At 37.8% G+C, this 26,548-nt stretch overlaps 1 protein-coding gene across 1 annotated transcript in view; it reads right to left on the bottom strand.

The window, feature by feature from the left end:
- LOC141562375 (E3 ubiquitin-protein ligase TRIM58-like) overlaps positions 1–26,270 on the bottom strand; it is a 31,275-nt gene extending 5,005 nt beyond the window's left edge. The window contains exon 1 of the mRNA XM_074302414.1: positions 25,282–26,270. Within this exon, the coding sequence (XP_074158515.1) occupies positions 25,282–26,270 (989 nt within the window). The remainder of the gene's footprint in view (positions 1–25,281) is intronic.
- Between the last annotated feature and the right edge of the window lie 278 nt (positions 26,271–26,548).

The raw sequence follows: 26,548 nt of genomic DNA, 5'->3' as shown, positions 1-26,548 counted from the left end.
ACTCACTGTTTGACAAAAATTGCTGGGAAAATTGGAAATCAGTATGTCAGAAACTGAGCATTGATCCATACTTAACACTGTACACCAAAATAAGGTCAAAATGGGTTCATAACCTGGGTATAAAAAAATGAGATTACAAATAAATTAGAAGAACATAGGATAGTTTACCTCTCTCAGACTTGTGGAGGAAGAAAGAATTTATAACCAAAGAAGGATTAGAGATCATTATTGATCACAAAATAGAAAATTTTTTATTCCTTCTTGCAATGATCTCATTTCATTTCCCTATTGTTCTTCTAATTCTATTTTAAGATCCTTTATGCAATCTTTGAAGAAAGTTTTGTGAAATGGGGACCAACTTTTGTCTCTCTTTAGGGCTTTATCTGGAGTTGCTTTGCCTTTAGGAACCTCAGGATTTGAGGTCTGTTTTTCTCTCTCTCCATAAAATCTGCCTATGGTGATCATTCTTTTTTGTTTTTTATTCTTTTTTTTAAGGCTTGAAGTGTGTGCAAAACAAGAGTGACAGCTGCCCAGGGGTAGTTCTGCTAATTGATTTCCAGTGCTGGGTAATGGTGGCTAGGTCGGGTCTTCTTCCTGCACTCAATGATTTACAATTTGTCTTTTACAAAAGGCCAATCTGCCAAACCATCTATTTGCAACCAGGACAGAATGGCCTAAAGAAGCCTCACAGAACATTCCCAGGTTCGTGGAAGCTACAACACTTTGACTTTCCACTCCAGCTTCTTGCCCTGGTCTCACTATATACTATGGTCTGGGTTTGGCAGACTGTCCCCTGCCTGATTGAAACAGACCTGTTCTGAAATTCTTCCAAGGTATCTTCTTCTAGAAATGTGTTGTATTACAAATATTTGTGCATTCTTTGACTTTAAAACCAGTTTAGAGGCTTCATCTGCTGTTGGTTTGAGAGAAGGCTAGAGGAGGTTACAGAGAAGTCACTCTTTGCTACACTGTAGATTATTCTATGCTCCAGAATGACTGATTGGAGAAAGTGAGTTTTAAGCTTCATAGAAAAGTGTTTGGCCTTTCTGATTCAGAGATTACTTATTTGGATATTGTAGGACTGCAAATGTAACAGGATCAGCTGTCAGAAGTAAATATAAAGAAGGGAACATTATCAACTTCTGTAGCGTGCTGTTGTCTCCAGAAGCTGCTGGATCGCTCTCTGGGAAGAGATCTGCTGTGTCTTCTACTCAAATCTCTCCGACAGATTCTTCTTCCTGTAATGAACCGTTGTCTCCAGGCAGTTGCTGTTAACTCTTGTCCAAAGAAGTGACTTCCCTTCCTGCAGAGAGCCCCGTCAAGCCTGATGCAATGCAGAGAGTCTTCCTTCTTGAATCCTGGCTCTGAATCTCCTCCAGCTCTTATCCTTCTCCAGGCCGATCTGCTCTCTGCGCCCAGTGCTGTCTCTTTTTATCCTCCCAGAGAATGGGCGTGGGATAATGCAAGGGCTTCTGGGAAGAACCACCCCAGCCAATGAGCTTGCCCCCTCTATCAAGTCAACCTGAGTTCTCACCTTGTCACTATCCAGACAACCTCAGTTCTCACTTAGTAATCCTAACATCTCCCCCTTTCTTTTGATTTAGAACATAGGACAGTCATGACCTTGAAACATAAATCCATCAATATGGGAAGTATTACAGATAATTACATAAATAACCTTGAAACATAAATCCATCAATATGGGAAGTATTACAGATAATTACATAAATTACATAAGCATATAGTAACATAACGCATGCTAGAAGTATATAACATAATCAAATAATCATAAATTGAAAATTTATAAATGTCCATAAGTCCATTGTCCATTATTCTCATCTTGTGTGAGGAAGTCCAATGATTCCTGCTGGTTTTTAAAGTTCTTTAACAGTCTTCTTATTATCCATGCTCTTTCAGTGTCAGATGTTTCTTAGATCTTCTCCTTTATTTTGAGGCCTTTCTCTTTTTCTGTCTCTCTCTGATGGACAAGGCGAATATGACTCGTTGGCACCCATCTGATTCCTTCTCCTGCTGAAGAAATACAAGCAAACCCTCTCCCCCAGGCAGTTAACCTATCTGGTCCCTTCCATTCACCACTTTCTGGATCTCTCCACATCACCTGGCGATTATCTAAGGACAGTGGAGATGCTCTCACTGGACACTGCCCTTCTGGTGGGTTATAAAACCTGTCTGCTGGAGCCAGTGCATCTTTGTCAAAAATTAGAAAATTAATGGTATAGAGAACTAAATTTAGAAGTTCCCTAGGGCTACCTGTGGCTCCCCCTTTCTTTTGTTTTTGGAGGAGTGTCTTAATATCTCTGTTTCTTCTCTCTACTATTGCCTGCCCTTGAGGATTAAAGGGTATGCCCGTGGTATGTAAAATCTTATACTGTGCACAAAAGTGTGTAAAATGTTTGGACGTATATGCAGGTCCATTGTCTGTTTTTATTGCTTGTGGCACACCCATAATTGCAAAAGCCTGTATAAGGAATTCAGTGACCACTCGGGCTGTCTCTTTTGCTGCTGGCATTGCAAATGTGAATCCTGAAAAGGTGTCTACCACAACATGAATAAAAGATAGACGACCAAAAGATTTATAATGGGTCACATCCATTTGCCAGATTTCATTGGGTCTCAAACCACGAGGATTCTTCCCTGGAGGGAGTGTAGGAGCGTGGAAAGGAAGACAAGCTGTACAGCTTTTTACTATGCTCCTAGCTTCCTCTCTTGTGATTCCAAATTGTAAACGTAAAGCTCGAGCAGCCTGATGATATTTAGAATGAGATTCTTGTGCTTCCTGAAATAAAGGACTACTGGCTAACATGGTTAGAAGGCTATCTGCCTTTGAATTTCCATCAAAAATGGGACCTGGAAGTCCACTATGTGAGTGGACATGCAAGATATAAATCTTGCCTGGATGTTTTCTCACTTGCTCTTGAAGTTCCTTAAAGAGCTGATAAATATTGGAGGCTGCAAATTTTATTTGGGCTGTGGCAATTCTTTGTACTACACCTACTGAATAGGCTGAATCAGTAATTATATTTACGTCTCCTGGGTAATAAGTGAGAGCTAGCATGATAGCAAATAATTCATTCTGTTGAGTGGATTGAAAAGGAGTCCTGATTACTCTCTTTATGGTTAAATCATGAGAGTATATGGCACAAATATTTTCTTTGGAGGCATCTGTAAAGATTGTTGGTCCTTTAAGAGGAACCTTAGAAACCTTTTCTTCAAAAATCCATCGCCAATTATGTAGTAGCCGGGTAATCTTTAATGGAGATCCATGTGCAAAATTTGGAGCGGTGGCCAATAAAATTTGCCATTCTGGGATGGTCTCACAGCATACATTAATCTGTGCATTAGTATAGAATGTGTATATTTTTTCAGGACTTATCCCAGATAATTGTGTTACTCTCTTAATAGCCTTTAATAAAATCCTAGCCACAAGCACTGGGTAAGGTGTAAGGCTTTGTTCTGGTTGTGCTGGGAGGTTCACCCACTCAATCACTCTGTCTCCTTGGTGAAGGACTGCTGTGGGTGCCTCTTTTGTAGCAAAAACTGATATTTCCAAGGGTTTTTGAGTGACTCTTTCAACCACATTGGATAAAGCCAGTTCAACTTCTCTCAAAGCCTTTTGTGCTTCTTTTGTAAGCTGGCGTGGTGAATTTAAAGCACTGTCTCCCCTTAAAATGTCATATAGAGGTTGTAGTTGATTGGTAGTTAAGCCTAACACTGGACGCATCCATTGGATATCTCCTATTAATTTTTGAAAGTCATTTAAGGTGTTCAACTTCTCTGTTCTTAAAGAAAGCTTTTGTACTGTGAGTGTCTTAGGATATACTTCATATCCTAAATATTGAAAAGGAGCATGTCTTTGAATTTTTTCTGTAGCTATATGCAGTTTGTAGTACTTTAATGTTTCCATGGTCCTTTGTAGACATGCCTCTAACATTTGTTCCTCAGGTGCACATCCCAAAATATCATCCATATAATGTAACAATATTACTTTTGGAAAGGCTTTTCTTACTGGAGCAAGAGCAGCTGCAATATACATTTGGCACATAGTAGGGCTGTCCCTGTTCGGGCGCCAAATTGCAAAGGTCTGGTCTAGCTCTTCTTGTCAGGATAAGCAAATGTCCTTGCCCCACGTTGGGCGCCAATTGTAGCGTGCTGTTGTCTCCAGAAGCTGCTGGATCGCTCTCTGGGAAGAGATCTGCTGTGTCTTCTACTCAAATCTCTCCGACAGATTCTTCTTCCTGTAATGAACCGTTGTCTCCAGGCAGTTGCTGTTAACTCTTGTCCAAAGAAGTGACTTCCCTTCCTGCAGAGAGCCCCGTCAAGCCTGATGCAATGCAGAGAGTCTTCCTTCTTGAATCCTGGCTCTGAATCTCCTCCAGCTCTTATCCTTCTCCAGGCCGATCTGCTCTCTGCGCCCAGTGCTGTCTCTTTTTATCCTCCCAGAGAATGGGCGTGGGATAATGCAAGGGCTTCTGGGAAGAACCACCCCAGCCAATGAGCTTGCCCCCTCTATCAAGTCAACCTGAGTTCTCACCTTGTCACTATCCAGACAACCTCAGTTCTCACTTAGTAATCCTAACAAACTTCTCCTATTGGAAGATGAGATTCAGAGGCAAGGGAGATCTGAAGTTTTGTATTCTGCTTATGAGCATTCATGGGACAGTTCTCTTTTTAGAAATTTTGTTAGACATAAGGAGAGACAAAAAGTGATGGCTCATATAGAGAGATACCTTCTGCATCAGGGAGGCCTAAATTCATGTCATCCCTCAGATATTTCCTGATTGTTCTGTAATATCTTTCGTCTTCCAAGTATTCCACCAAAGGTAAAAGTTAGAAAGACCTTTTCCATCAACTTGTGTTTCAAGTGCTTAAACTTCATCTTGCTTGCCAGGGATTCTCCAAGGTGCAGGTTAGGGATTCTACAAGGAACACACACTCCAGAGATCAGGTCTATACAACGATGGAAAATTCCTACTTGTTTATGGGAAAAAGAAAGCAAGACAGAGTCACTGTCAGTTCATGGAGGCGAATAGTATACCAACATAAAAAGAAAACAAAAAAAGACACAAAAATTAAAATAATAGAAAGAGGCCAGGTTGGGAAGATCCATAAATACCCAGCAGAATACCTTGTATTTAAATGAATTTAATTTACAATAAGCAAAATCAATTACAAGGAATATATATATATATAAAGATACTTCTGCCTTCACTGTTTTGGTTCCATAGGGGAGAAATAGAAATGCAAAGTAATACCTATAACATATTGAAGAAAATTAATACTATATTGTATCATTTGATAATTAAAACTATTTTGTCATCTCTATTTTCCCACTATTTTACCAAAAAACGATCTCTTAGCCACATGCAGAAGGGTACCTTTACTAGTCCTAGCCTCCTGGAGTATCTACTTATTAGCCACTTTAAAGGTGGCACCCCAGCTTTCGTTTCTTCTTTAAGAAAAAGAACTAGTTGGAACTGCTCTCTCCCTTGGGGACAACTCCACTGTCCTAGCTTCTCACTTTAAAATTTGAGATCTGATCTCCAAGGAAGGGCAAAAAAGAGGTTTGGTGTGATTTTATTTTTTAGCCAAGATTTATTAGAGGCCTTTGAAGACAGTCAATTAATAAATATTCCATAATTGGCTGAGGATGTCTTGATTATCGGTACCTGAACTATCTGCCAATCTACCAATCAGGAGTCAGATGTAAGTCTTTTGGAAAATCCAAGCAAGATGAGGTCTCTTGGATGACTTTAGGGGACTTGGCTAGCCCCCTAACCAAAGCTGGTGACCTATATCCAAGCTCCCTTGGATTATTTATATAGAAGATCAGAATATAACCAGAGTATACCTTATGTAGAAGCAAAAAGGGCCCCCTAAGAGAAAAACACAAACAGGATGTGCCTTGACTAACAGAACAAGGAAATGTCACAAACTTGGTTATACTTTGTGTGGTTTTCTGGCATTTGTATAATGTATAACAGAGAAAAACATGCTTAAGGTGGGATATAAAAAGGAAGCTGTAAGAAATAAAGTCAAGATGTAAGCTTGAATTCACCTGGTCCCATTCATATCCTTTTCAGTTATTACTTCACCCAGCAGTCATACAAACTACTAGCGCTCTTACCTTTGTCAAAAGATGCCACTGTCTTGTCAGGTCAATGAGAAGGAAAACGAACCTAAGTTTAGAAGGCTCTCTTAGCCCTCAATGTCTCTTTTCATTGTGACCCAGAAATCAAAGTCCCACTGTCTTTATAACAGCTAGCCTAAGAAAAAAATTAGTCATACAATCCCTGGATTTTGCCTGCCAGTGCCATCCATCTTATTAACACTTTACACATGGCTGTTATTAAAATGATATCTTGTTCTGGGGGAAAATGTGCCTCAGTTATAATACTATTCACCACAATCTGACTTTAGTATATTGCTTACTGTTAAACTTATCACACTCTTACACCCAACTTCTACCTATATTTCGCCCTTCTAATTTTACCTTATAGAAGACTGATTTCTAGAAGTGAGAGAAGCAATGAAAGTACAGAAGATTAAAAAGTAAAGTGATCAGTAAAGTTTATTTTAACAATAATCATAAAAATAGCTTCTTAAAAAAAAAGATGTCAAATTCCTAATGTTCTTAAGAGCAGAGAATGTGAGCAAATAAAGTGATAAATTGACACGTAAAAGTCCTATATTATTATAGACAACATAAACTTCAGAGAAGTATTTAAAAACAAACAGCAATTTATTTGATATTGTCAAATTCATATATATGTTGGCAATACTTTATTGTTTTACTATAGTCCTACAAGAGGAGGGAAGACTAAATCCTACATGTATTTTCTATCTGAAACAGATGCCCAAATGTGAAATTCCTCCTATGAATTTTAGAAACTGTTCTTTTCGTCATTTCTTCTGTTTCAAATGTATTCTCTTGCATCTTGATACCAAAACATTCACAGCCATTCCCAACTGATACATACTCCGGTTTTCTAATTTCTTGCCCTGAATTAAAAAAAAAAAAATACAAACTAGTATAGGTGATTCCTTTTCTTGTTTCTTTGATTTTTTTTTACTCTTTCTTTTTTTTTCTCGTAAATTCTATCTACTTACCAACTGTCTGTCATTTAAGGCAGATTAAAATTTTAGGTTCTAATCTTGCTTCCTGATCAATAAGATATCCAGCCAAATTTACCTAGGTAGACAAAATTGTTATCCAGCAGGATATTTAGACTTCTGGACTGAGAAATTCTTCAACAATTTTGCATTGTGGATAGGCTTTACAAGGATTTCTGGCAGTTAAAAAAATAGAGTTTGCCTTTCTGGGATAATTGAGGTAATGAATATTAACTCTAATTTCCTTCTTCCATCAGTCTTTTGGAGCCAGTCAAATCCATTGGTCTTTTGAGTGTTAAGAATAATATGCCTCAAATTTTTATAATGTATGAAACTGATTAAAATACAATTATTGAACAGCAGAAACAGAAGAGGAGAGAGAAGCCAGGAAGTTGTTATAGGGACATTTCTCCTTTTCTGAGAATTGCCATGTATGTCAGCTGGTAGGGCAGGCCCAGGGGGTAAAAGGGGTTTGGCCTCTGAGGCAGGAGGTTGTGTCTTACAGGTGGTTCCTTGAGATGAGAAGGGGTGTGTCCTGTTGCTAGATCTCCTCTTAGAATGAAGCACTAACTCCAGGTGTCTCCCTTCTGCAGATCCACCTATTCATGCTGAGGGGGCTAGACATGGGGTAATCCCAAAGGAGAGTTAATATAAATAACCAGCTTAGAGTCCATAGGCAGGGATGTGGAATAAGACGTTTTCCTTACAACTGGGGAGTCTCTGCAATGGATGACTCTGTCTGCAGATTTAGCAGACTTTGCAGACAGAGCCTAGATGAATCTTTCCCTGATGTTTGTGGTTCCCTACAGGTGGCTGTTGAGAGATTAGTAGGTAAAGGAGAAGCAGCTGGTTTTATTTGGAAATTAGTTCGAGAGAACACTAATGCCCATTGCCAGAAAGCCATGCTCTCCTTAGATGGGGATGCGAGCCTTGAAAAGATTATAAAAAGATGTAACAATGTTGCCTCCAGTGCCTTTCAAATGGATGCCCTGGAAGCTGCTATTTCTGAAGGAGTGCAGTAAGTGATCACATAAAATGCAACTGCCTCCTTGGGTAGTGGTTCTTTGTTTAACAGAGTTTCCAAAGGCCTGGGATTAGGTAATCTCTGAGAGGGAAGTTACAGTTACATTCTTCAAATGTCTTTAGATTCTATAAAGAGGTGAATAAAATTTTAGAAAAGTTAGACTTGGGGGCAGCTAGGTGGTGCAGTGGATAGAGCACCAGCCCTGAATTCAGGAGGACCCAAGTTCAAATCTGGTCTCAGACACTTAACACTTCCTAGTTGTGTGATCCTGGGCAAGTCACTAAGCCCCAGCCTCAGAAAAAGAAAAAAAAAAGTTTACTGTAGTTTAAGGGGCACAGGACTAGAAAAGGGAACCTCTAGGAACCTCTATTCTATGAACCTCATAGAATTTTGAAATCTATGGACCTCATAGAACTTTAACAAATTCTAGGAAAGCTATGAAAATGATGGTCTTCATAGGAGTTGATGTTAATTTTTAAATTTCTGGAATACAATTGATGTTGTAAAACTTCATAAATACATGGGATCCACTCAGAACAAGAAGGCACAAAACACTTAGCAATGGTCCCCTTTCAGCTTGCAGGGTAAATGGCAAGCTATCTAGAAATTGATGATATTCATTTTCTTGCAGGGAAAGTTTGGAGATGGAAGAACTCCAGCCAAGAAGCCTAGTGGTAGGTTGAGAGCTCCTCCCTGGAGAAATGTTCTGATAAATGAATAGCAGCAAGTACAAAGATGAGAATCACCTAGACAGAAATGAAACCAAGTTTTGTTCCTAGAACTGGAAGCCAGGAAAAAGATAGGTGTAACAGGTATTATGAATGAAATTTTTGGTAATGGATAAAGAAGAGAACTCCAGAGAACATTGTAAAAAGCCAGAATGCCAGTTTGATATGCTAAGTAGGGCGTTATCCTGGGAATATGGCCTTTCAGTCTGTGGTTCAATGTTCCAGGATACTATTGTAAACAGTAATCCTCTTTCTTCTGGCCACATCACAGGAAGAACAGAAGGACAATGAGTCATGCTGCCACCACTTTGTCTCTTCAGGTGTGTGTAAATCCCCAGTATCTACTGAGGTAATTGTTATATCAACCTCCCAATATTGTCTGCCTGTGCTGAAGGCTTTCTCAGAAAGGACAATGGGAAGATTAGAGTCATCACCAGGTTGGGTGTCCACCTGCCAGCCTTCTTAGAAAGGACTGGGTGATGGAGGATCCATTCTAATGTCCCCTCTGAATCAGGTGAGCATCTATCATTTCAGAGATGGGACACATTCTCTACTATGGAATAACGGCTTTGGCATTTTGGGATAATTTTGCTTCACTCCTTCCCAGCAACTGCTTGACACTCAATAGCAGATCCAGATTGGGTTGGGAATCTGCTTCCTCTAGATCTAGCCTGAAGTCCTGAAGGGTTCTCCTTTGCTGAAATACTCTGCCCTGCTCTTCTTGCTTTTTCCTTGGAAGACAATGAGATTCCTCCTCCATCAGGAGGCAGTGCAGTTTGTAGAATTCTCCTATGATCATTTCCTGCCAGTCAACAACAGTTCTCTCCTCCTCAGCAAGAAGTTTCTCTGCTTCCTCAAAGTGCTTCTCCAAGCAACTCTGAATGTGCTAGAGCTTCTTCCTGAAATTGGGAGCAGCTTGTTCTACAGGAGAAATCCTGTGAGCCCCATGCTCTGGGGTTTGGCATCATCTCACACAGTAATGTCTAGTCATCTTCACAAAAGAACTTGAAGACTTTGTGTGTGTCACACTGCTTCTGTCCTCCATTACTCTGCAAAAGCTGGGAGCTGAGCTGTTTGCCCAATTCAGTCAGCTATGCTAGGTACCTATTGATTAATGGGAAGTCTCTGACCTGAGAGCTGCATTCAGGTCAAGAGAAAGTTGTAGCTCTTCAGATTGAGAGACATGCTGGGCAAAAGCTGTGCCCACTCCTGATGGTTGACTGGCTCAGAAGTAGCGTCAAAAGATGGTACAAGTGATCTTACTCTATAATTTTATATGTGTACAAAGTGTTTTGTATTTTTGCTCATATAATTCCTGTCTTTCCCTTGGCAGATAGATTCCCAAATATTTTATACTATTGGCAGTTACTTTAATGGAATTTCTCTCTGTAGCTCTAACTGTTGGATTTTGTTAGTGATATATAAGAATGCTGATGACTTATGTGGGTTTATTTTGTATCCTGCAACTTTGCTAAAGGTGTGGATTATTTCTAATAGCTTTTTAGGAGAATCTCTAGGGTTCTGTATACCATCATATCATCTGCAAAGCATGCTAATTTGGTTTCTTCATTACCTATTCTAATTCCTTTCATCTCTTTCCCTACCTTTATTGCTGAAGCTAGCATTTCTAATACTATCTTGAATAATAATAATGATGGTGATAAGATCACTCCTAATCTTATTGGGGTTGGTTCCACTTTATCCCCATCACATATGATGTTTACTGATGGTTTTTAATAAATGCTCCTGACTATTTTAAGGAAAAGTCCATTTTTCCCTAGACTTTCAAGTGGTTTTCATAGGAATGGACATTGGATTTTATCAAATGCTTTTTCCGCATCTATTGAGATGATCATATGTTCTTTGTGAATTTGGTTACTGATATAGTCAATTATGCTAATAGCTTTCCTAATATTGACCCAGCCCTGCATTCCTGGTAAAAATCATAGTTGGTCATGGTCTGTTATTCCAGGGATGGTTTTCTATAATCTTTTTGCTAATATTTTATTTAAGATTTTAGTATCAATATTCATTAGGGAGATTGATCTAGAATTTTCTTTATGTGTTTTCATCCTACTTCCCTGCCACCTAAGAAAGGCAGATCATGGATTGTGAAAAATGGAGTGAATATTTAGTAATTTCGTATATCAAATTGGTTTTTCCATAAGTTGAGCTCTCCTATGTTGATCAGGTCATCACTAATTTAGAAATAACTTTCCATTGCTAATGGGAATGTTTTGGGAAGCTGGTCCTGATAGAATATCAGGAATTTACAGACCCCCTAATATCAATCCATTGATTTTGGGGGTGGGCAGGAATTTCATTTATGCCTAGTTAAGGAGCTTTGCTCTAGATTTATAATTCTATGATTGACCAAATATGAAAGCAGTACACATGAACATTTGGCAAGAATTCATTCAATGAGTCAACATTATTTAGAACTACCTTAACTTCTGTGCAAAGGCTCTTTACTCATGCTGCCTTTTTATTGGAGAAAAAACTTGGTAGATGATTCATCCCTCTTCATAGCAATTCTAAAATGGATAATTCTGGCATAGAATTCTTCAAACACTTTATCTTGGGACTTAGCCTCAATAAAGAATCCTCTTAATACAATATCCTCAGCTTGAACTCTTCCAAATATATGGGCAAGGTATTTCTTCTCTGAGAAGCCAGGGACAATTGTGACAGCCCTTTTTTTTTTTTTTTTTTTTTTTTTTTTTTTTCTCTTCAGACAAGTTGTAGTCATTGCATCTCTCTGTCAGATTATATCCTATGAAAAGGAAAAGATTTCAGTCCAAAAGAAAGGATTTCAATATCCTTAGTGAGAGGAAGACCTTACTTGAATTCTATAGCATTCCTTCTATGGATAACCAGAACATTTAGTATCTTGGGAGGAAGAATTTTCAGTAAATAATTATGCTATGGTTAGGAAATGGAACTGCAATCTTAGCTGAGGACTAGATCTTTCTTTTTCAAGCATTTCCTTTTATTCTAATACACCCCCATATCTGTTTAGATGAAATCTGTTTGTAGGATAATAAAGGTTTCAAGGGAGAGGTGAAGGTAGTATTTTAGTCTTTGTGGCTTTTAAGTAACGCAAAATGGCCCAGTAAGTCATGTGAATTCTTTCTCCTTATAGTAAAGATCAGAATAGCTCCAATTATAAGAATAATTTTTTAAATTTGGAATGCCCAGATTTCTCCAGTTCTCATGAATTAAATTATGCCTTCATTACCTAAGTCTACATTAGATGCTCTTGATAAATTCATGGGACAGTACAATTAGTTAAATGTCAAGTTCTATAGTGTCTTTAATCTCTCAAAGTAAATTGTTTCATCAATGTCACCAGCTTTTATTTCCCCAAATTTTGTCACTTCTGTACTCCATCATGTTGAGAAGAAATAATGAAAGGAAATTATATCTCCATCTGTCTATTGACCTGGGGCCATAAGTTCTTGAGATGCAGACAAATATTCTCCCAATATTTGAAGGTTTTATGTCTTAACACAGATCTTTCTGCGGAATCTCTTCATTTCACAGGGCTGTCAAGGCCTGACTATCTAATAAAGTCTTATCTCCAAGGAGCCACTTTCTAGTTGTATATCATAAGTTCCTGGATTTTGATTTCATTTCTAAAATATAGTCTAAGATAATAGATATGGAAGAGATCTTATAGAAGTCAGCACAAAATAACTTCCTCTTACCAGGTAGAAATGAAAGAAGTTAGAAAATGAGCTTTCTAAGAGTACAAAGAAAGAGTAAGGAATGGAAAATGGTTTACACCTCTGATTTACAAACATCTTTCTCTTTGGACAACTATATCCTTCAGTACCTAGTCTTTCTTCTTTATCTTATATAATTTGGGAAAGAGGCACATGGTGATTCCTTACTAAAAATCATTCTCTACAGAGACCCTTAGGGAATTTCTCCTCTTATTTCCTCTTGTTTTCTGCTTTTCATCAATGAGTAAGAGTTGATAAGAATTTCCTATGCTCCAACTGCCCTGAAACTTAGAAGCTCAGCAGTAAGGTCTATGACTATGAGTATGACTATGACACCAGGATGGCAATCCAGCATACGGTCCCAGTGCATGACTTGCTGGAGCAGCTTCAGTCTTGTCCCCGGTCATGGCTGCAAAATGACCAATATGTACAAAAAATATTCATAGCAGCTCTCAAGACAAAAATAATTGGAAATTGGAGGGATGGCCACTTGTGATACAATATTATCATTCTATGTGAAATATTGAGCAGGATGCACACAGGAGGAGAAAAAAAAACCATCTGGAAATTCTTTTATGAACAACGTGAAATATATTGTATAAAAAAAGAATAGCAATGTTCTAGCTTTGTTATTCTCAGTAGAGCAATCATCCACAACTATTCCAAAGGACTTAGGATGAAAAATCATATCCATACCCAAAGAAGAAACTGATTATATCTGAATAAAGCATTCATTCTCTCTCTCTCTCTCTCTCTCTCTCTCTCTCTCTCTCTCTCTCTCTCTCTCTCTTTCTCTCTCTCTCTCTCTCTCTCCCTCTCTCTCTCTCTCTCTCTCTCTCTCTCTCTCTCTCTCTCTCTCTCTCTCTCTCTCTCTCTCTCTCTCTCATTATTTAATTTTTCTTGAGGATTTTTATTTTAATGAGGGTAAAAGATCTATGTTTTCTTTCACAACTTTTGAGAAGATGTTTTGCATAACTTCACATGTGATTTCTTAATTGTGGGTGAGGATAAGGAAGAGTGCCTAGAACTTAAAAACATTTTTAACATTTGTTTTATAGATGTTTAATATTACTAGGGGGGAATTATTAAGTAAATAAATACCTAAGTCTGACAATAAGAACATGCCTGCCTGACTGGAAATGAATCAGAAATATGTGTCTAAGCTCTCCAGTCTTCCTCAACATCTTTGCCCTCCATGTATTCTAGGCTGCAGTGACAATGGCCTCCTTGTACTCAGAGAGGCTCTTCTATCCACACATTTCTTTATCACTGGAATTCTTTTAATGCTAGGAACTCACTTTGTCCTTGTCACTACCTGATGAGTTCCCAACATCCTTCCAACTCCAGATAAAATCCTCCAATCTATGAGCAGTGTTTTCCCAAATTTTTTTTTTCATGTTAGTCTCTTCTTCCTCTTGATTATACTCAATTTAATTCGTATATCTCTTGGCCAAACATGTCTCTTTTCATGTTTTCTTTTTCATTAATCTGAGAGATCATTAAGGGCTGAGGCTTATTCTGTCTTTTAATTTCTCCCCACCAATTGTCACAGTACTTAAAATATAGGAAAAGCTTAATATGTGATTATTACTGTGGGAGATGATGGTGGAAGGATCATGTAATTCAGTATTTTCCAAGTACTCTTTCAAGGCCACTTTGTGATCAATTCATACTATTGCTTAGCAAACTCTTTACTTCTCAAAGTCTATTTATCAAATGTGTCCTATCCGGTTAATCCCCTTTTCCCTTAAAATCTCATTTTTCTGTTTTGATTGATGAAGGAGTCTTAAGACTGGGAAACAAATCAGAAAGCTGAACCAAGATGGCAGGGATAGATGTCATCTCCAATGAGAGACAACTTAAGACTTAACTCTAGATTTCAGGTCAGAAGATATTAGTTTGATTCAAATTTCTGAACTCATTTGATCACAAAAGAGAGAAAAGGACTCATACGTGTAAAAATATTTTTGCATCTCTCTTTGTGTGGCAAGAAACTTGGAATTCAGTAGATGCCCCTCAATTGGGGAATTACCTACTTAGTTATGATATATAAATGTAATTTAATATTATTGTTCTCTAAGTTATTATATACAAGGTGATTTCAGTAAAGCCTGGAAAGACTTACATGAGGGGCAGCTAGGTGGTGTAGAAAATAGAGCAAAGCCTTGAGCTCAAGAGCATCTGAATTCAAATCTGGCCTCAGGTACTTACCACTTCCTCAGTGTGTGACCCTGGACAAGTCACAACCCCAATTGCCTCAGCAAAAAAAGAAAAAAAAAAAAAAAAAAAAGAAAGAAAGAAAGAAAGAAAACATACAGGAAATGATGCTAAGTGAAGTGAACAGAATCATGAGAACATTATACAGTGTAAGAACAAGATTATGTGCTAATCAACTGTGATAACCTTGGCTCTTTTCACCAATGAGTTATTTTAAGGCAATGCCAGGAAACTTGTGATGGAAAGTTCAATCCACATTCAGAGAGGGAAAAAAAGGCTGAATATGATGTAAGCATAGTATTTTCACCTTTGTGTTATTGTTTGGCTTCTGGTTTTGTTTTGTTTTTTCCCCTTTGAATCTGCTTTTTTTGCTCAATATGATGAATATGGAAACATGTTTAGAGAAATTGCACCTGTATTGCAATTTACCCTATATTGAATTGCTTGCTGTTTTAGGGAGAGGAAAAGGGAAAGGAAAAGGAGAAAAATCTGGAACACAAAATCTTGCAAAAATTAATGTTGGAAATTATATGTATATGGAAAAAGAAAATACCATTAAATGATTAATAATAATAATAATAATAATAATAATAATAATAATAATAATAATAAAGTGGATATTCACTTAAGTGCTTAAAAAAAATTGAATTCCTTAGTGACATGTGATAAGTGAGATATTACTTATGAACCTCCATTTCCTCACTTTCCAGACAAGTCAATTAAGTCTGAGAGGCTTTTAATGAAAATTATCTGTGATTGGGGATATTCAACATATTATTGAGGGAGGTATCTTGATACTTACATTCCATACCACAGCCCAGACCAGAAGTTGCTCCTTCTCTTTTAATACACTTTTCTGAACTATTTTGATCTTTCTGTGAAAGATTTCCATCTTTTTCTACATCTTCTCTTGTAAAGAAAGAGGAATAAGCAGTTAGGAAATTTCTTTTCTCAGCCTGAGTTCTGTGACCTACTTGAAACTAAGAAACTCAATAACCCTGATAAGCTGGTACTTTTTCATTGATTTGTTAGGAAGAGTCACCAAAGGAAAGACTGTTAGGTTCTTACCAAGTGCTAAGTCAGTACTTGACAATTCTCTAGTTCCAGCCATGACTGGGAGTTGTACTTGTGAATTTCTGGGGAAGAGCTTGCATGCTTAGGAGGAGCAAGTTCATTGGTTGAAGTAATTTTTCCCAGAAGCCTTTGCATTATCCCACACCCATTCTCTGGGAGGATAAAAGAGGGAAGTCTCACTTTGGACCAGAGTTAACAGCAACTGTCTGGAGACAACAGTTCTCTAGAGGAAGAAGAATCTGTCTGAGAGATTTGAGTTGACACAGCAGATCTCCTCCCAGAGAGCAAACAGCAGCTTCTGGAGACAACAGCACATTACAAAAGACCATGAACCCATTATGACATAGCTTATCACTTAGATCTGAATACTGTTAATGTAGAAACAACGAAATTGTGCATGGACAATCAGTGCCATTCCTGAAGGAGTAGGGTCTTATTCCTATCACAGAACAGCTTCTGGTCTTCCATGTGTATCTCACATATGCCTTCCCCTTCAGGGTACATGGCAATGTCAAATTGATGATCTCTTAACTGAGAAAATTCCCAGCATGTAGTACAACAAGAAGATGGAGAGGTATTTTTCCTTAAGCAAGACATGCAGATTATATGTCCACATTCAGCTGTGATTAGCTTAATGACTTCATTCAAGCAGTTAACACAAAGGCCCTCTTGTACTGCATCAACCATGATTCTGAAGAGAGAAAATGAGGCAGTGTAAGAATACTTCTACACCTTCATTTCTGAAGTTTTAAAAAGCACATTTCAAGAACACCATAGCAAGCAAAATCATAATTGATGATATCCCCCATAAACCTGGAGAAAGTCTTTAACAGGTATAGACTCCATCACTTAGAAAGATAGACACAATAATATGTAATAACATCTAGTTTCACCCTAGACATTTATGATGCATTTCATACATTTTTTTTTTTTTTTTTTTTGGTCCACACAAAACCCCCATCAAGTACATGAAATTGTCTGCATAGTGGATAGGGAACCTCAGGATGAGAGGCCAAGTTTGTTGCTCAGAACCAGAAAAGCTCTCCTATTTCCAAAGCTGTATGAGATAATTTTGATACTCTTATTCAAATCAATCAGTATTTAATCAATTTGTTGTGATTTTTATGATTATCAGTGATTGTATTAGTGAATCAAACAGAATGATTAATTCAAGTTGCTGTTAGGATAAGAATTAATCCTCCTTGAAGATTATATTTATTATGTTTCTCAATTACCTTCCTTTTGTTAGTAATGTAATAGCATGTAATTGTTGCATTGATCCCCTCCTTGACTTAGGAAAGGCTGTAATAAGATTCACTTGCTAGTGCAATAGCTCTCCCTCCTATGAACCTCTTCTGACCATTCCCTACTGATCTTTATTTCCAGCTCACAACTTCCTTAGACTGTAGGCTAGCATTGGTCAAACCCTAGGGGCTCATGTCTTGTAGAATCTCCTGAGATGTTGTTGAAAGGGTCTTAGGACCTTTGGATCACCTGGAATTTATGACCTGTGAAGAGGTCATGACATAATTATGATTGGTAGACATCCCTAAGATTTCACCCCCTCCTGGAATTGAGAGAGCAGTAAATTGTAATGTCTCCTTATTTTAGGAGTATATAAAAGTAGTTAGCACCCAAGAGGAGGGGCCTCTGATAGTGAGGAAGATCTTAGATCCAATTAAATTTAGGGCCTCTGGATTCACTAATGAATTGATCATGCTTGGAGTTTTCCATTACTTTTGTAATTTTCTGGCTTACAACAACTAATAATCAATCAACATTTATTAAGTGTCTGCCATGTGCCAATTACTGTGCTAGAAATTTTACAAATATCACCTCACTTGATCAGCACAATGAATGAGACTTAGGGGATACTATTTCTGTAATAATACAGTCAAGGAAACTGAGGCAAAGAGGTTTACTAACTTGCTCAGAATGAAACAACTAAATAAATATCTGAGGCTGGATATTGAAAGTAGGTCTTCCTGATTCCATTCCAGTGCTGTACCAATTATGCCACTTATATAATAAAATGATAGGCATAATAAGTAATAATAGCAATAAATAATAATGAAAGAAATATTCTGTTACAAAGGGATAATAAGAAATTTGGATTCAGAAACTATGCTCAAATTCTAGTACTGAATTTGGTCATCACTTTAAAAAAAAACTCTTCCGGTCTGTTTCTCTCTATGTAAAATGAAATGATGAAATTAGATGAACTCTAAGGTTCCCAGCACTTTCTAAATTGGTCTTCAGTAACAACAAAAATTTTCCCCAGAGGGACACCTACCTGGGATATCCTCTGGAGCCTCTAAGCATGTGAATTCCAGTTTGGGAATGTCTTAAACTAGAGCAGCACACAACACCAAAGTGAGTAGGGGCTGGAGCTTAAGTTTTCCCCATACACTTCCCTACCCTCATAATCTGTATGTACTGGGATACAGCCTTTGTAAAATATAAGGGACTTTGTCATCCCCCCCCCAAAAAAAAAAAAAAAAACTTTTGTTGTTTATTATCCTGTTATTCCCCATTTCTCTTAGGCAGACTTTGAATCTCAGTGTTTACTCATCAATCAATCAATCAATCAATCAACTGACTACTTATTCAATGATTACTAAGCTTTAGGTTTTGTCAAAGTCTTGAGTGATTCAGAACAATACAGAATCATGATCCCACTCTTCAAAGAGTTCACTACTAGGAAAGAGAACTTGAAAACCAATCCACTCTACCAAATACTTGAGGAATAGCCATAACTGTGAAAATGGGTTGGGGGAAACAACTGCCAATGATATCAGGCAGAGGTTCATTTGAACTGAAAGTTTTATTTTCAGGGAAAAAAAGAGGAAATTTCACCTGGAAAATTATTTCCTTAGCACCTAAGAGTAATTAGGAAGTAATTATCAATTCAGGTCTTTTTAAATTAAAGAGCTTTCTTTTCTTTTAGTCAAGAGTTATTGCATGTGCCCCAGTCATGACAGAGATCCTACTATCTGTATAAATTAATTGAAATACGCATTTTGGAAAATCAATATATTTTGTGGATGAGAGATCAGGAAATGGCATCCATGGTGGCTCCAGACTGCCCCAACAAAAGAATCTAAAGTTTTGGACTTGCCAAGTTACTCTCTCACCCAGATGAATGGGATTCTTTGTTGTTCAATCATTTTTAGTGATATCTAACTCTTTTTGACCCCATTTGAAGTTTCCTTGGCAAAAATACTGGAGTGGTTTCGGTATTTGCTTCTCCAGCTCATTTTATAGGAGATGAAATAACAGGTTTTAGTGACTTGCCCGGGATTGTAAAGCTAATAAGATTCTAGGGCCACATTTGAACTCAGATGAGAACTCTTCTGGACTCCAAACCAGGCAGTCTGTGCACTGTACCACCTCGATCCCATTCCCTTTTATCACTTCCTCAGCAATAAGTCTCCTCTGACCCACTCCAGTACTCTATTTCTTTAGGCTAATTGGTTCCACATCTCCATCCAAAAATATATAGTGTTTGGAGATCTTTGAGGCCTCTTGAAGTCTGTTCCTCTCAAGAATTCCTATAGCAATCATAGAATTAGAGTACCAAGGCTCTTTCTAATTCTGCACTACAAGGAAAAATGATAGGATCACTATTTGACTGAATTTGATGATACTCTGTCTTTGTACCCTTTCATCTATGACTGACTGAGAATAACATTTCTTCATCTATGTCTATGGATTCTTGATACTTTAGATCCATTTGGGGGCATAATTATAAATGTCTACTTGAGTAACTAACTCACACCTCCACCAGTAGTGTCAGTTCATCTATCTTCTCCCAGATGTTTCAGCATTGTCCATTTTTTCTATCTCTTCTGATCTTTGCCAATTAATTGGGTATGAGTTTCTATCTTTGAGTTCATTTGGTTATCATTGGCTTGGAGAATACTTTCTTTAAGGAATGGTAGTTTCTAAGGTATATTTGAAAACTGATCCTGGGAGAAATTCAGATCGCTAGGTGGACAAGGGAAGATACTAATCCTATCCTTTTAGCAAGCTGACTTTCTCCACTTCTTCTGACATAGATTAGGAAAGAACCCATGAACATGAATTCTTTCTCTCTTCTCCCTTTGCTGGGCTCAGAAGACTCATTCCCAAATTTTTATAGTATAATGTGGTGAACTATACCTCTCAACCTCAATGACTGCCATATTGTGATGGACATTTTTGCATTCCTGTCTCAGAAATGAAGTTTTTAATAGGAAAACTTACCTTTCTTTTTTCTCCTGGGATCTTTTCTTCAGCTTCCACTGGTCTGCCTTTCCTCTCTGTGTTCAGGAAAAGGAAACTCTTAAGTCTGTCTCCTCTTAGGCCTTTCATATACTGCTAAGCACATTCCTGAAGCCCCTCCTTCTTTCAAGGTGTGAATTCTCCTGACCTCCAAAGCCAAGAATAAACTCATATGTGACAGCCATTTTCCCAGAGGTATGAACTCCATGGTGCTCACTGTTAATGCAATCACAAGAATGTGAATTTCAGGAAGTAGCAGAACCATGCTTTTGGCAGAGAGGTAATCCAGGATAATCTAATAATGAATTGAATTCTCATCTTATGCTGGACCAGGTGAATTTCCACCTTGTGTTGGGAGGGGCTGAAATTCAAAGGAAGTATCCTGAGTGAATCATAAAAAAAGGTTTTTTATTTAGAAATCTTAATTTCCTTTTCTGAATTTCAGAGTTGATTCTATTTGTAAGGAACCATGGGGGAAATGTTTCAGTGAGAATGAAATGCTGCAGCATGGTTTAATCCAACAGTAATGATGAAGTACATAGACAACTGGCCCCCTTTGGTTCTTTGAGGGCTCTTAAGGAGGTGTTCCAAATTCAGCCTTAGGTATATTCAGAAATTTAGATATTCAGTGTGAATTTGAGATCTACTCAGTTAGAATGTAGTTTCAGTTTACTGATCTGCTAATTTTGCACATTGCAGTTGTTTTTTTTTTTTTTTTTTTTTTTAATTTTATTCTGAACATAAGGGGGGAAAAGGAAGAAAGGATTTACATAAAAATCCTTTAAAATGTATAATAAAGTTATCTGGTAATTCTCTTTTTTTCACTTTTTTCTTCTTTCCACTCTCCCATCCTGGAGATGGCTACCATTAGGCATAAATATGTTTATGGTATGTGTGTTTGTGTTTGCATGAATGTATATACCTACACCATTCTTATAATTTTATTTATCAGTTCTTTATCTGTGTGCAGATGACATCTTCCTTTATATCTCATTTGCAGTTAACTTGGGAATTTATCATAGTCAAAAAGTGTCTCACAGTTTTTCTTAAAACAATATTTTGTTACTGTGTACAGCGTCCTTTTGGCTCTCCTCATTTCATGCATCTTTATTTCTTTCTATATTTTACTAAGATCATTGAGCTCATCATTTGTTTTATCGTAGCAGTATTGTATCACAATCACACACTATAACCTGTTCAGCTATTCCCCAAATGATGGACTTCTCTGCAGTTTCCAGTCCTGTGCTGCCAAAAAGAACTGCTAAAATTATTTCAGAACATCTATATTATTTTCCTTTTTCTCTTACCATCTTTTCATTTAATCAACAGAGGTATTAGTGTTATTGCTGGGCGAAAGGGTATACACGGTTTTAGAACAGTGAGCAAAATTTCAGATTGTTCTTCACAATTGTTGGATTACTGCACAATTCTTCCAGTAGTGAATTCTTGTCCCACATGCCCTCCAACATTTATTGCTTTCTTCTTCATTCAGTTCATAAAATTTTATTAATGAAAAAAAAAAGTTAAAGAAGGAGGTTTGGCAGTAATAGATTTCAAATGTTATGATTTGGATGTAATTATCAGATTTGTTTACGGAAAAGAAGATCAGTGGAAGAAAATAGACATATACTTTATATTAATAATTAAAGTCATCTTGTTTTTGTTACATCTGAAAACTTAAGATTTGGGAATCAGAACTCGCTCTTTGCCACATTGCAATTTATTCTAAGTTCTAAAATGACTATCTGGAGAAAGTGAGTTTTAAGCTACATTAAAAAGAGTTGGTTTTTTAAACTCAGAAACTACTTGCTTGGGCCTTGTAGCAAGTGAGAAAGATCAGCTGACAGGACTAAAGATGATAGTGGAGTCTTCTCAAATATAAGGGAGAGGACATTCTAAAAATCTAGCATTTTCAACTGCTCCTATTAGAAGATGAAATTCAAAGAGGAGGGAATTCCTGGAAAAGGAAAACACTTAGTATTCTGCTGATGAGCATTCATGGAGAGTTCTTTTTTTTAAGAATTGTACATAAGGAGAGATAAAGTGTGATGGCACATATGGAGAGATGGCTTTTGCATCAAGAACACCTAGATTCATGTCACATCTCAAACATTTCCTGATTGTGCCAGAGAAACAACTTTCTTACAATCATTTATTCCACCAAACATGACAAATGGTAAAAGAGGAAAGAACTTTCCCCTCTTGTACTTCAAGTGTCTAAGCTTCTTCTTGCATGAAGCCAGAAATGCCTATTCCAAAGGTTAACTCTGTGCAAAGTTGAAAAATGTGTTTTTGTTTATGGGAAAGAAGAAGCAGGACAGAATCACTGGAATGTAAGTTCATGGAAGGGAGTAATGTAAAATAAGTAAAAACACAAAAACTAAAAAGACAGAAAGAGACCAGATTGTGAAGAACTTAAATACTAAGCAGAATACTTTGTATTTAAATATGAGCTTAATTTACAATAACCTAAAATTGGATACAAGAAAGAGTTGTAAAAAGATACTTCTTCCACCCTCTTTTCCAGAGTAGAGTAATAGAAATGTGGAGCAATGTTTATAATATCTTGAAGACAATTAATACTGAGTTCTATCATTTGATTATTAATATTACTTTTTAATCCACCTTTCCCCCCTATTTTGCCAAAACCCCATCTCTTAGCCAAGCTCAAAAGAATACTTCTCCTGTCTAGTTCCTCAAAGTATGTATTTATTAATCAGTTTAAAGTGGGTACCCTTGCTTTGGTTTCCTTGTTAATTAAAAAGACAAAAACTATCTTTTTCTGGTTTCTCGCCAGGAGACAACTGTACTATCCTTGCTTCTCCCTTTGAAATTTGGTTGTGGCTTGATCTCCAAGGGAAAGACCAAACAGGGGTTTGGAATGGTTATGTTTTCCAGGGAAGATTTATTAGATGCAGTTGAAACCCAGCTAGCAATGAGTATTCCATTACTGGCAGAGGGTGACTTGATCATCTGTACTTTAATGTCACACTACCTGCCAATCTACCAATCAGCATTGTCTTATCTTTGATAAAATAGGTCCTAATACTGTACTGGCAGATCAATGAGAAGGAAAACATACCTAAGTTTAGAAAGTCCTGTTGGCCCTGAATGTCTCTATTTATTGAGAGACAGAAGTCAATGTCTCAGTGTTTTGATTACTGCTAGTCTAGTAATAAACTGGTCATGCTCAGAGTTTTACCTACCAGTGTCACCCATCTTACAAATAGTTTACACATGGCTGTTATAAAATTGTAAAAATGTCTTGTCCTGCAGAAAAAAATTGCCTTTGTTGTAATTTTATTCACCAAAAGATGACATCAGTACATTGCTTAACTTTGTTGAAGAGACCACTCCCCTATATCCCACCTCTACCTATACTTCCCCTTTTGATTTTGCCTCATAAAGATGTGTTTTCTAGGAGTCAGAGAAGCAAAGAAAGTACAGAAGATTCTAAAACAAAGTGATGTATATTTCTTATCTTATACAGAAGCCCAAATGGGAAGACTTCCCATTATTTCCTGAAACTCTTCTTTTCATCCTTTTTAAAAAAATGTTTCAAGTGGATTCTATTGCATCTTGAGACCATAATGTGTATAGTCCTTCTCTAAATGATACATATCCCTTTGATTTCCAGCTTCTTCCCCAAATAAAAAAATATTCCCAGCATATTTGTGTAAGTGATTTCTTTTCCTTATTCTTTGATGTTTTTGTTTCAGTCTTTATTTTGGTCGATAACACCTATTCACCAACTGCCTGTCATTTCAGTTGGAATAAAATTTTAAATTCTAATTTTTATTCTGATCCATAAGATATCCAGTCAAATGGACTAAGGTAGAAAACATTACTTTCCAGCATGACACTAGGACTTATGAATTGAGAAATTCTTCAACAAATTGTAATTTGTGAGCAAGATTTACTGGGATTGCTGATAGTAAAAAAGGATTTTTATTTTTTATTTATTTGTTTGTTTTTTTCCCGGAATCCATATTAGCACTGATTTCCTTCTCACATCAGTTTTCTGGAGTCCATTATACCCCAAAGTTCTTTAGGGTGGCAACAATAATATGACTTGAATTTTTGTAATGTATGAAGCCAATTAAAAACAATTAGTGGAAGGGGCAGAGCCAAGAAGGGGCAGAGAGAAACCGGGGAAGCTGTTTGTAGATTCCTTAAAATTCTTTAGATTCCTTGAAGAGATGAAGATAATTTTAGAAAAGTTAAATTCATTGTAACAAATAACTTTGCCAAGAAAACAGAACTTGACACAAAGGAAAGAAATACACACAAAAAAAAGATACAAATAAGCACACCAAAAGCTAGAATTCATTTCATATTTTTATTAAATGGGTCAAAAGCAAAGTTAACAGTAATTCAAGTGGCATAGGAGTGGAAAAGGTTGAAATCCATGGCTTTCAAAGAACTTTGACAAATTCTAGGAAGAGTATAAAAACCACAGTCCTCATGTGTGTTGTTAATTTTTTTTTCTTTTAACTGCTGAAAAAGAATTGATATATTGTAGTTTCATAGAATCCATTGAAAATAAGAAGGCACAACATACTTGGAAATAGTCTTCTTCAGCTTGCAGGGTTAAAGGCAAGCCATCTAGAAGTTGGTGATGCTCCTCTTGCAGGTAAAGTTTGGAAATGGAAAAACACCAGCCGGGGAGCCTAGTGGTGGGCTGAGAATTCCTCCGTGGAGAAATGCTCAGAGAGATGAAAAGCAGCAAGAAGAAAGATGAGAATCCACTGCACAGAGATTCATGGGAGCAGGCTTTGTTCCTTGGAGTGGGGGACCAGGAGAAAACATGGGTCTAACAGGGGCTACAAATGAAATATCAGGTAACTGATAAATAAGAGAACTCTGCAGAACATTGTAAAAGGCCAGATTGCCAGTTTTATATTCCAAGTATACTCCAATCCGGGGAATAGAACCTTTCAGTTTGTGATTCAGGGATCCAGGATAAGATTGCAAATATTGTCCATCTTCCTTCTTGACACATCTCAGGAAAAAGACAAGGGCACATTTAATTATTCTCCCGGGACTTTTTATCCTCAAGTAGGTTGTGTGAATCCCCAGTGTCCACTGAGGCAGCTGTGTCACATCCACCTCCCAGTACTGTAAGCCTGAGGTGAAGGCCTGCTCAGCAAGGACCATGGGAAGATCAGAATCATCACCATGTGGGCTGTCTACCTGCCAGCCTTCTCCAGCTCTTACACTCTTCAGATCCTCAGCCACAATCAGGCAGGGACTGGCTGATGCGGGATCCAACCTGAGGTCCACTCTGAATTGGTTGAGGGTCTCTATCGTGCCAGAGATAGGACACACTCTTACCTCTGGGATGAGAGCCTTGGCCCTTTGGGACAATGCTGACTTGCTCCTTTCCAGCAACTCCTTGACATCCCGGAGCAGATCCAGATTGGGTTGGGAGTCTGCTTCCTGTAGATCTAGCATGAGGTCCTGAAGGGTGCTGCTTTCCTGGGATAGTCTCTCCTTCTTGTTCTTTTTTTCTTGATCCATCCTTTCCAGATAATGATATAACTCATCCCGCATGAGGGAATCCCGTTTCCGGTATTCTTTGCTGATCATCTCCTCCCAGTCAATAACAGGTCTCTTTTCCTTAACAAGAAGTTTCTTAGTTTCCTTAAAGTACTTCTGCAAGCATCTTTGCAGGTGCTGGATCTTCTTCCTGCAATTGGACACAGCTTCTTCTACAGGACAGTGCCTGTGAGCCCCATGCTCTGGGGCTTGACAACATCTTAGACAGAGCACGGTCTGGTCGTCTTCACAAAAGTACTCCAAGACTTCTTTGTGAATGGCACAGCGCCTCTGTCCTCCAGTACTCTGTAACAGCTGGGACCTGAGCTGTTTGCCCAGTTTAGTGAGCTCTGCTAGGCTCCCATTGATGAACAGGAAGCCTCTGACTTGAGTCATTTGTCTGCATTCAGGGCAAGAGAAAGCTGTAGCTGCTGACCTTGGGAGACATGCTCGGCAAAAGCTGTGCCCACACCCGATGGTGACTGGCTCACAGAAGTAGTTCCCACAGATGGGACACGTGATCTGGCTCTGCAATTGCTGAAACATTTCCATAGCAGCAGCAGCAGCCATTCTCCTCTCTCCACTTGCTTCTGTTCTGGAACAGCTGAGATGAAGAGCCTTCACTTCTATTCAAAGCAGTGCTTCTGAGCAGAAGAAGGCTCTCCTTTTATAGCAGGTAGCCCCACCCCTCTAGAGCCTCCCTGGCAAGGTGTGAATTCCCCTGTCCCAGAATTCTGAAGTTCTACCTGAGAACTCTTCCCAGTTGACAGAGCCCTGAGGACCTCAGAGTTCACACTTTTAGTTGACTTCTTTGGTTGGATTTCACCATCCTGCAGCACTGTAGTTTT

The sequence above is a fragment of the Sminthopsis crassicaudata genome, chromosome 3 (genome assembly GCF_048593235.1).
Source record: "Sminthopsis crassicaudata isolate SCR6 chromosome 3, ASM4859323v1, whole genome shotgun sequence".
Taxonomy (NCBI): domain Eukaryota; kingdom Metazoa; phylum Chordata; class Mammalia; order Dasyuromorphia; family Dasyuridae; genus Sminthopsis; species Sminthopsis crassicaudata.
Note: the sequence above shows the minus strand (reverse complement) of the source record. Positions and strands in the feature narration are given on the sequence as shown.